Raw genomic sequence first — 12171 nt, 5'->3', positions numbered from 1 at the left:
TGTCGCAAAGAACACCCAAAGTTACATCCAGGCCTCTATCAATACAGTAGACATGAAAGTTCATGGTTCTACCACTAGGAAAAAACTGAAAAGACTTCCACTTTGTGGAAGTAACCAGAAGAAAACCCCTTCTCTCCAAATAGAACACTGATGCACAGCTTAGGTTTGCAAAACAGCACCTGAATGAACCACAAGACTTCTGAAACAATGTCCTCTGGACAGATGAGACTAAAGTGGAGCTGTCTGGCGATAATGCAAAATGACATGTTTGGCAAAAACCAAATCCTGCGTATCACCACAGGAACCTCATACCAACTGTCAAGCATGGTGGTGATGGGAGTGATGATTTGGACCTGCTTTGCAGCTACAGGACCTGGACACCACACAATCATTAAGCCCACTGTGAATTCCCCTCTATACCAGCACATCCTAGAGGAAAATGTGAGACTACGTGTGCAACAGCTAAAGCTTAGTTTAGTCAAGTGGATCATGCAACAAGAGAATGATCCAAAATACATCAGTAAATCTACGACTGAATGGCTGAAAAAGAAAAGAATCGGGATTTTGGAATGGCCAAAGTCCAGATCTCAACCCCACTGAGATGCTGTGGCAGGACCTAAAGAGAGCTAGCATCAACAAATGTCTTTAAACATCACCGAGCTGAAGCAGTTTTGTAGCAGAAATGGGCCAGAATTCCTCACATGCAATGTGAGAGTCTGACATACTCTTACAGGACACATTTACTTCAGGTAATTGCTCCAAAAGAAGATTCCTCACATTACTGAATCATGGGGTACATTTACTTTTTCCACACTGAAATGTGTGACTACTGAATATTGGCTGATTTTGTGGTGTAATAAATAAAGTAAAAATTGTGTGTGTTAACTGTCACATACTGTTAGGACCTGGTGAGGACTAGATGAAGGTCAGATATGTCTTAATATGTAAAACCACAGAACTGTAAGGGGGTGTACTTTGTTTTTCACATCATGTAATTGAACCAAATCTCCCCTCCATATCCATTAATATACACTGAAGAACGTTTTTGTCCATAAATGACAGAAATCATTCTTGTTTTTTATAATTTCTATAATTATTATATGGTGACCAAAACTGAACAATATTCTAAGGTAATCCTATCGTAATTAACCTTAATCATAACATTCATGGATGTAAAATCCATAGCTTTTGTGATATAAATAATGCAGTTTGTGTTTGTTTCTTTCTTTACATTGCCATGATAACTAGAGGACACAGAATAATTATGTCAAAAACAAAACTAACAGGTCAGACCTGCTAAAGTAGGTTAAGTCTTTAAAAAATACAAAATATCCCTTATATATCATAGTACATTCACCCCCTCAAATTTGTTCATTTTCAGCGTGTACATTACATTTAAAATATGACATATAGCACAGATCCCAATCATATGACTAACTCTCAATTACCCCTCTATTGATTCCTGGAATCTCGTGTAACAAGAACTGGATTTTTACAAGTCAGGCTTGATTCTTTCTGTCTAACGCACAAATGAGCAACCTTGAATCTCAACAAACATAAACATTTATATTTGACAAGTGTAGTGTCTAGAGTTCAAGGGATAATAAAAGAAGGGCAACATTTATAACACTGTTTTTATGCAAATATTTTCAGTCCTCACCTCAGGGTTTACACATTTTATTATAATTTAATAATCCCCATTACTAAATGGGGCCTTTTCATGCACGTTACCGTAAATAAGAGAATTCATGTTTGAAAAAATACTATATTTTAATATTTATAAATCATGGGAAAAAAGTTAAAAATAGTACATATATTTTAATTACCTTTAATTAAATAAAGCATAATATCAATTTATAAAGAGCTCTTTAGTAAAATAGTAAAAATAGATATGTTTATACTGTACACTCTGTATGCATAATGCTAGCAATTGTTTAGGATATCCATTCACATACATAATATTTTCACTGCTCTAAAGTGACCCCTCTCACCTTTTCCTCATCTGATATGGTGTTTCACATTTAAAGCATTTTAATGTTTAATTGGGATGGTCAAAGACACAAGGGAATTATTTGTATTTTATATACCTTAGGTCACTGGGTGGAACACAGCTAGGTGCAGCCTGAACAGATTAAAACAACAGACTTTGAGCCCCAGTTGTCAAGGCACTAAGAAACATACCAGTGGTTATACCACTTAACTTACTCAGTGTAGTTAAGAGCAAAGCAGTGAACTCATGGACAAGGTCAGACAATGCATGAAGCACAATATGAAAATAATTAGATGTGGTAATATACGTCCTGCTAAACCTTAGGTCCCCTTATATCTCTACCTGGTAATGTGTTTCTTCTTCCATCGGCCCCAATGATGACATCAAACTCTAACTCGGAGACGGGGTGTGTTTTTGGGTGAACCTCTGCCCTCCAAGCTATCCCTGCAACAGACAGAAAAAAAAACAGACTTCAGATCTATCTCTGAGGGGTGTCACGACCTCAGAAACACTAACATTATTAAAAAGACTACATAAATCACTGTTCAAAGTGACCGCTTACTGCTGTGACAGAACACACAAGTATGTGAAAGTTTAAAATCATTCAACAGTAACAAGCGATTTAGAAAGTTAGTTTGCAGTGCTATTTCATGTAATCAATTGCATACTACAAACTACAAATCTAACTACATTTAATTCATAAATTGACAAAAATGGGTTATCTTTTACAGCGTAGATAACTGTATATTTCTAAAATTACATTTAAGCATTTTTTACAAGGTTTAAATCCTTTTGTCTCTATATATTTTTAGGATGTACATTTGATGGTTACATGAAATTCTAAGCAAAATGAGTATATTTACTTCTCACCTGATCAGTAATGACAAGTACATAAGAACCCCTAGACTGCAGTGCTTGTAAATATATTTGGGGACTTAATGCTGCAGTTCAGTTGAACTGGACAAAATGAGTTAAACACACATAGGAAACTGGACTTTAAAAACACATAGGAAACCCATGGGGGTAGAAGCACCTCGTGGGTTTTGAAAATAGAGCCCAAACAGTACAACCATTCTCAGAATGGAGATGGAAAACAGTTCTAACCCAGTTCCTTCCACAACCCACTGTTTTGGGGCCACAGAGAAAAATATATGATGTTTGAAATAAAATATCAAACTTTTACTTCAAAGGCTGAATCTCACAGGTTTTGCATCACAAACTCATTTCTTTAACTGACGAAAATAACACAATTATGTGCAACTTTATCATATCTTATGCCCATGCTAATCTGTCAGAGAGTACTGCTTTCTCACTGGCTTTTGTTAGAAAGACACCTATATTGCATTGTGACATTTTACCACATATATGTTGATATACATGATTTTCATAGAATCTTTACATGGACTTAGCTGGGATCTGGGAAAATGACATCAAAGAACCACAAAATAATAGATTGGGTTACTAATTTGATCTACATGTTGCATGTAACTTGAAATACAATTTTTCACTGAATGCTCTGTGTCAGCCTAATGGCAACACTTTGCGTTAGAAACACTGCAGACAAAGTCAAACATGTATTCACGCAATCAAGTCTCCTATGGTGTTCAAGTCCTTTGAAAATGTCAAAATATTATACATTCTTATATAAATATTAGTGTCAAAAGACCATGAGCACTTTTAAAAGTAATTTTGCAAAGAAAAGCCATAAAAAGCCTTTTCTTTAGAACTTGAAATAGACATCTGAAAACTAAATAACCATTTTGAAAAAGATCAATTTTTCCAGGACCACATCTTCAATGTATTAGGACCCTATGAGATAATTATAACCTAGTGCAATAAAAAAATGACAAGAGTAATGAAAAAAAAAGACCAACTGCACCAACACTCTAGATTTATTACATCAATCTGAGAACCCACCAACCTAGATCTTTGCAACAATAAGTGACACTTAAAAGATAAGTTCATCATACGGGAACCTTCAAAAAGGGTCAGCCAGCCATTCTCATTTGATCAGAATAAAAAAAGCCTACTAAAAAGGCTGCTGAGAAATGTGAAAGAAAAAAAGTAAATGTGAGCAATGGAATGTAAACTGACATCAGAAACATAGGCACTACATAGTAAAAATGTACTTTGAAAAGAATACTCACTCTCATTCTCCTGGTCTTCAGGGGGCTCAATGAGGCCCCTGAATTCAACATTGACGTGAATCTCAATGCCCAGGATCAGTGCCACTTTCAGCAGCATGAGCTGGAGCTGCCGAATGCCTGAGAGAGAGTGATACATACAAGGCATGAAGTCACATCACACTTTGCATTCACATAAAGAACCATCGAGGCTTTCCAGCAGATAGATTTGTGATAAAAGTGTGGATTACAGATGCACTACAGAAAGCACACTGACAGGCTGCATCACAGTGTGGTATGGCAACTGCAGTGCTGCTGACCGCAAAGCCCTATAGCGGGTGGTGAAAACTGCCCAGTCCATCACTGGGGTTACCCTCCCATCTATCCAGGACATTTATGACAGACGGTGCTTGAGGAAAGCTCTAAGCATAATCAAAGACCCCACACACCCCAGCTACAGACTTTATGATCTGCTACCATCTGGAAAACGGTACCGGAGCATTCGGGCCCGGACTACCAGACTCGGAGACAGTTTTTACCCCCACACTATCAAACTGTTAAATTCCCAGCCTCTCTCACTCTCACTCTCACCTCTCACCTATGATCTGAACCTCACAGTGCCTTCTTCCTTTCTTTCTTACCAAAAACCCAAACACACATTGAAAATCTACCTCTACCATACATGTCAAAAGCTCACTCCCCATAATTTCTTTCCCTTTATTTCATTCTGTTGATGCATATTTTTGCACATAACCTGTTACCTTTTTGTTGTTTTGCACATTGCCTGTTGTTGTTTTTTTGCACATCGTCTGTTGTTGTTTTTTGCACACTGCCTGTTGTCTCTGTCTTTCTTTTGCTACACAATTGTATTGTTGTTGTTGTTGTTTTTTTCTCTTTGTACTACTTATGTCCGAGAGCTAGCTAAATAGCATTTTGTTCTACCATATACCATGTATATGAGTGTAATGACAATAAACTTGAACTTGATAACTCACAGCCAGTTATTCCAAGGAATGTGCAAATTTTCCCCATTTTCATTATTGAAGAGAAAACCAAGAAAAACTGGGAACAAAAAGCCATTTACAGGACCCAACTCACTAATGTGGTCGATGGAGCCGGCACAGAACTTCCCATAGAACTTCTTGGCTCCCAGCCCCCGCAGGTCCTGGATGGTAAAGGGCCACAAGTGCAGGACGTTATTCCGTGAGAAGGCATCCCTCTTCTCCAGGAGAACGACTTTCGCTCCGAGGAAACCAAGCTCAATAGCCGTTCGGAGACCACAGGGACCAGCGCCAATGATCAAGCACTACCAGGTCAAGCAAAGAAACAAGAGAAAATGGAAGTTCTGTTAAGTAACTTAATCGCATCACTAACAGAAAGGTTGCTCTTTTAGGACATTTGAACAAAAACAGAATATTACAATCTGAAAATGCACTCCACGCTAATTTTACCTTTGAGTTAGCACAGGCACGTCCCTTCTTGTAGTCCTTGTGGCTCGCCCTCTTGTCAAGTTTCGCCCAGAGCGCCTTGGCCTTCCAGTAGTTGAGCTTCGATTTGAGTTTGTGGTAGAAGACGCGATAGTCGCTAGGCTTTAATTCCAGAAAGTCGCACAGTTCTTGAAAGGCCTTTAGTGTTCCTTTACAGGTGGTCGCCTGGACAAAGCGATCAAACAGGACGTGGGCCTGGTTCACCCTCTCTCCCCCTGCGCCGCCATCCCCCATGACCAGAGGTCAAGACGCCCCCCTGCAACTCCTGCAGGGGTGCCCAGGGTCTGCCCGCCTTCTCTCTCTCAAACTCTCCTAGGCAGTCTTCCCCCGTCCACCATCATAGGTCTGGAACACAAAATACAAGAATAAATCAAACACAAAATTCTGGCTTTGCTTAACAAGTCCCCGCGCGAAACCCAAACAGGAAAATAAACTCAATAATAGTCCCTCACAGACACACTAAAAAGTCACATGAGTCCATTTCCATCTTTTTCAGATGAAATTTTTTCATTTCAATTATTTCAAATTATTTAGAAGGGATTTCTGTGTAGTTTTTTAGATCTCCATGCAAAAAGCAAACACCTTATTTGAGAAGAACAAAAAGGGTAAGGTGCAGAGAGTAACTTGCCAGTAAAGAAAAATATACTGTAGACAATGACCTTGCCATCTTATCTAGCATTTGGACAGCTAATGACAGGAAATTCATTAGAACACAGTTTCCCACAGAACCCAAACAGGATACACACAAGTGCAAAGGTAAACTCAAAACACACTGACAGGCAGGATCTGAAATCACCGTTACATTTTTTTGTTTTGCTTATTCAGAAAAAAGAAAAAGCAGATGAATAATTCATTTTATTTATACTGCAGTTTAACTCCACTTGACAATGCATTTCAGATATTCATGCTTTCTCTCAAATCAGCTCATATGATACTTTTTTCTGTATTGTCAAATCCTAGACTGAATACCCTGTTTCCCTGTTAAATCAGCAACAGTTTCTGCAGAAGATGTTTTAACAAATACTTTACTGAATTTCTAAATCTCAGCTACCACAACACCAAAAATCAAGGCCTATGCCTACACGCTTTTTGAATTTCTTCTCGGTACAAATAGTCACACCTAGAGTGCTTTCTGCAGAAGGACTGCATCCAAACCGTTTAGTCACACAGCAGGTCTCTTAATTTCCTGGTTCTCGTTGCTATGCAGAAACACACAACACAGGCAACTGTGTCTCAAGAGGGATTCACAAGCCTCAGCTGGAACTATTTAATCCTCTATTGACGAAACTAAAGGTCATATCTTTCTTGTGTCAAACAAACGGTAAAATTCTCTTTTATTTCAATGCTGAGTTCTTGATATTATGTGACAAACTACCTAACATTCACAAACCACCCCCGAAAAATTTTAGTGCTGCAATATTAGCAGTATCCAAACACCCGTTTATAAAACTAGACCAAAAAAATAGAATTTGTGAAGCAGTTGTGTACTGGGGTCCTATTCCTTTTTTGAATCTGTGTTTTGTGAGGCACTATAAAGGCCAACAGCCTGCTGGGAAAGGGCAGAGGGCAGAAAGCAAGCTGAGGAGGGCAGCGTCAGCAGCAGAGTGGGATGGAGTCAGCCGGGGTAACCAGTTGGAGGCAGTGACCCCTGTGTCTCGCCAGGAGCCCGTGACCTTGCCGTGCAGGAGTGCTGTGCGCTGTTCTCCCCCCTTGATCTCTCACCAGCTCTCACCAGCACTAGGTCTAGCAGGAGGAGGGAGAGGCACACATGCAGAGTCCTCTCTTGTGCAAGGACAAAGGCAGCTGTAGAGAGCCAGTAATTCTGAGCTAAGATGGGCTAAGTGGTGATTCTTTTCACAAAAACCTAGAACTGCCAATAATTAATTGGTGGACACTGCAGTTACTACTGTATCCATAAAAATGACATTCTTGAAGAATAAATGTCGTAAAACCCATATGAAAAAGACACCTTTAAGGTTTAATCTGCTATTAGCAAATTTACTAATCCTCAAGCAGTGTGTGAGGTGCTGAAGTCTTCTTTTCTTACTCAGCTGTAAGTCATCCTGTTATGTTCTATATAGTTTTCTGAAATGTTACACTAGAGAAAGATAACTCTATGCTGCCCACCCCCAATTTGAGTTATTATTCCAGGAGAGCTCGTAATCACAAGCTAATTTATTTCAATTTTCTATCTGAGGCATGGTTTCAATTTTTTCTTTTAGCTTTAATACGGTTTAATGGGATTTGTAATTGGCACCAATTCTGTACCAATGTTTAAGTTTTGTAACTTCTCTAATACAGTTTTTAGTTGTCACCAATTGGAACAAACTCTTAATAAGCAAGTTTGGGGGTATAAAGAAATCATTTAAGAAAGAAATCAATTGGTATGCTGGAATCACTGAAAATATGAAGAAAGATATTGCCTGTTTTTGCCAAGTCTGGAATTCCAAAGACAAAAATTTAACAAACATGAACAACAATTAACTTGTTCGATTAGCACCAGATTTAAAAGCTCACCTGGAATGAGAATTCACCGATACTGGGGTCTATAAAAGATCAGGATTAGGAACCACTGCAGTATGTTCAACTCATAGTGTCAGTGTACATACAGACTTGCACATTTCCAGACTCATCCCTGATTACTGCACCCCTGGGGCTCACACCACCAGTGTGTTCCCCCATCAGGTCCTTCTGTTTCAGGTAGCTGGGTAGGGCTACAGATTCATTCTGACATTATGGGACTCCTTAGATGCAAATGACAAAGCCTGTAGACCATTAGGCCTGCATGTTTCCTCAGGTACCACACCTGCATTTCTCAAATTGCTGTATAAATGTCACAGTTACAGAGAAAATAATGTAGTACACCAAGTTACGATAATCTAATACTAACAAATGTAGACTACAATAACGGACGCTGTCACCAACAGGTCCATTACAGAGGTGTCAACTGCCAATTACAGGGAGAGGGCATTTAAAAATTGATTTTAAACCCACACCATCTCACCATCTTAAAATAATTTTTAATCTTTTTTGTAATCAATAATAACACAATTGTGCATAGTATTTCACATGGGGCATTGTTTTATAGGAAAGTTAGAAAAACAGTCACCTATACTATATTAATATTGAATTCCAGAGTATGACCAAATTAAACTTCACATTTCAGATGTTGTGAACAAAAAAAAAATCACAGAAATCTTAAACTGAATTTTAAAAAACAAATAACACCAAGTTCAATGAATTAATGAACTTGTTACTTTTCTGCTAGAGATCCCATCTGTAGGATTCCCTTTGGTGTCACTGTTCAGGATCAATCAAACTTGTCTAGAAATCCTTCTGAGCACAATGTTCTGGTGAGGACAGTTACAGTACCTATTTTATAAAACAATGCAAAGGTTTTTTTTTATCACAAAAGTAATGCCGTTTTTTAAATCCCTGTGCTTAGTACGTGTTAGTTACCTTTTCTCCCACAGCCTCAATTATGCAACAGAATCTTTAATGAAATAATTTACTCAATGAGACTTTTTTCCCTAAACAACCAAGGATTTAATGTTTGATTCTATTGAAGAAATACAAATGTTCAAAGGGTGCAGGTTTAACATTTAAGGTACATCAGGATTTGTACACTGTTATAATAATAGCTACATTTATATATTACCAGATGCACACATACAGTATGTAGCTGGACTCCTTATTCACATGCAGAAAAGAGCTGTTACTACAAAAAAAACAAAACAAAATAAGAACCACGAGAAGTGCAGGCACCATTCATTTAACTTAGGCTTATATTTCATCACATACTTCACAGATTGGTCCAGGTACATTTTTTCTGTACACAGGGTTACAAGTTAAAAGAGGTGTACAGGTTTTCCAGCTTACAGTATTTTGTGGGACATCAGTGCAGATAGAACTGCATTCATGTACACTGACATGGCAACAGCTTAAATGCCTGCTCACCCCCTGCATATCTCACAAGAACCCAAAGTACAATTTGGTCTCCTGAAGCACAATTACCAGGAAATACCCATTTAAAATTATTTTAACTTCCCTGTCCCTAAAACACCGCATCAGATTCACCAACATGTGTGTGTACTGTACTTTGTTCCAGACTCCCACAGTCCACTGAATACAGTGCCCCCTGTTCAGTTATCAATGCATTCATTCTATTTGCATCTTGTGGGTTTTTTCCCCTGCAAGCTTTCAATGCTGAATTTCATACTAAATGTTTACCAGCAACAGAAGTACTGTATACGTACATGGTTGTCAAGTAAAGTTCAGGAAAAATAATAAGTTGAGCACTTGGCTGTACCAGATATCCTGAACTCAAAGAGGAAGCAGTAAAGTAAAAAGTAGCTCTCTCATTAAATACACTCAAAAAATGTCAGGCTACAGAAATCCAGTGCCTATCCAAAGTAACAAGTTCAAGGTATAAATTAAGCAAACGAAGAGGTAATGAACCCCAGGAAATGTTTGGTTCCCACAGGTTTTTATAACTGATTTTATAATAGAAGAAAAAGATGAGGGAATTAAAAGTGCTGCGCTGTCCCCCACACAAAGCCAAGACTTACTGTATGTCCTTTAATTCCCTTTTCTTATGGACACAGTGCTTTCTTTGTCTTAGAAACAACAAGCTGCAATTTTTTCAGACTCTTGGAGCAGAATTACATCGTACTCCTACTAAAAATAGCAGAGCTGATTACATGTTTGAATATGCAATGTACATATATTTCCTACCACAGAAATGTGAAAGTCATTTAAAAAACTAAAGCTTATACCATAGGTTTAACCATACAACTTAGCTGTTCTTTTTTTTTTGTAAGTGACAAAGGTCACATCCTAGTGCAAAAAAACCATCCATTATCTGTTACTCAAAACCAAGCCCTCAAATGCACTGTAAAAACTAAAGCCTCAAAGAACTACTGTATAAACCAATTCACTGACAGCTGCTCTCTCCCGATTACTGTATGAGCAGGTAATGTCAAGCTACCAATGGAGAAGTTAAAGATATCCAGACAATACCCAACAGAACAGATTAACCATGTCATCAACTGGAAGCCTTTAAGACTAAAGGAAAAATGTTTAATTACAAAAGTGTTTTTACAATATGCTCTGTAGAGTGAGGTAAACATCACAATAGTTCAGGTGGGTAGCTGCGTCAGCATGCGTAGGCTGCAAAGGAACAAGTAAAAGCTTTATTCCATGCTGAAAAAAGGGAGATAGAAAACACATTTCGGCCGCGGAGCCTTCTTCACACCGGAGGAAGGCTCCACGACCGAAACGTTGCGTTTTCTTTCTTCTTTTTTTCAGCATGGAATAAACACCACAATATATACTTTAACTTTAAGTTCTTAGAGCACCCTTCTCAGTAACAATTTACAAATATAAAATTTTCCCTCAATTGAGGACTCACTCATTCACACACTGTTACAAAGTAATTTGCAATATCAAAGAGAAACAGCGAAACTAAAGAAGCTTTGCTTTTCTTCTGGCCACGATAACATGTTTCTGAAAGTGACATTATTGTTTTTTCGAAACAAGCAATGTAAGCATTCCATTTAATTATAAATAGAAATCCTATTCCTGTTTCCACAGCAAGGACCACAGATCAGCCTATGAGTCAAGTCTTTGTCCCTTTGGCTCCCAGTGGGTGGAGTGGGTATTCAGAGTAAAAAACTAGACAAACCTGGAACGTACTGTAACTCAATCCAAGCACTGAGCATCAGAGTAAGCTTTCATGGTACCAAGCAGGCACAGTGTTGAATTCTCTAAATACAGCTGCATTATCTGTTTAAACTAATATAAGCTTAATGCTGTGACATAGGAGTATTGCATTTTACATCTAGCGGCAAATAAACCTTCAGATTGGTGGGAAAATCAGAAATGATGTATAGACAGGCACTGAAAGCAGATAACAGGATTAACTCCTGGAACAGTCAAGGACACACTGTACTGTACACTACATCATCAGCAGCTCACAGCAGCTGTGCCTCATTCGGGTGTTCCCCTTAGGAGCACTTACACACATATCACTCTCACTTGCTCTTCGTAAGACATGGAGATTCACAACTGTTGTTTTTTATTCATCCAACAGACATGCAAGTCAGAACCTATCCCTTTATGTTGCTATAAGTACAACAGGTACTTTGAGCAGCCATGTTCCATTAGGGCTGGGCAATATGGCCTTAAATGTATATCACGGTATAATTTAAATTTTGGACACTAACGATGTACATCACAACATATTTTTTTCCTCATAATTTCAATAGAACATGCTTTAAAAGGAGTACAAGAGATAGTAATTTTTTATCACTGGAGTTAACTATTAGGTTATTATTAACTGTTGGTAAGCTACTGTGTTGTTTCTTTAGTATTTTTGACATTTCGTGTTGAACTGAAGTAGAGGTCGACTATTTTAAGAACATTTTTATTTTGCAGAACTGAAACAATACAATAATCTTATGAACATGAATTAAATAAGTAATTGTGTAATACTTCATGTAAAATTCCTATAAATGTAAATATCTTAATACTTCTTAAAACAAAATACAATTACAAAAATAAGTTAAAAAAA

General features: G+C 37.9%; 1 protein-coding gene and 1 long non-coding RNA gene across 35 annotated transcripts in view; one reads left to right on the top strand and one right to left on the bottom strand.

Moving 5' to 3' along the window:
* The window catches only part of mical3a (microtubule associated monooxygenase, calponin and LIM domain containing 3a), a 140843-nt gene that overhangs the window by 72849 nt on the left and 55823 nt on the right, over nt 1-12171 (bottom strand). For all 34 annotated transcript variants that reach the window (XM_088647014.1, XM_088647012.1, XM_088647020.1 and 31 more), the window contains 4 exons: nt 5565-5945; nt 5212-5419; nt 4138-4254; nt 2333-2434 (listed from right to left, as the gene is read on the bottom strand). In XM_088647014.1, coding sequence (XP_088503140.1) covers nt 2333-2434; nt 4138-4254; nt 5212-5419; nt 5565-5834 — 697 coding nt within the window. In that variant the 5' untranslated portion in view covers nt 5835-5945. The remainder of the gene's footprint in view (nt 1-2332; nt 2435-4137; nt 4255-5211; nt 5420-5564; nt 5946-12171) is intronic.
* Nucleotides 4368-12171, top strand: part of LOC148654577 (uncharacterized) — a 157901-nt gene continuing 150097 nt past the window's right edge. The window contains exon 1 of the long non-coding RNA XR_015941496.1: nt 4368-4957. This is a non-coding gene — a long non-coding RNA (uncharacterized LOC148654577). The remainder of the gene's footprint in view (nt 4958-12171) is intronic.

The sequence above is a fragment of the Lepisosteus platostomus genome, chromosome 9 (genome assembly GCF_059453375.1).
Source record: "Lepisosteus platostomus isolate fLepPlt1 chromosome 9, fLepPlt1.hap1, whole genome shotgun sequence".
NCBI lineage: Eukaryota > Metazoa > Chordata > Actinopteri > Semionotiformes > Lepisosteidae > Lepisosteus > Lepisosteus platostomus.
This window is presented reverse-complemented; position numbering and strand designations above follow the sequence as displayed.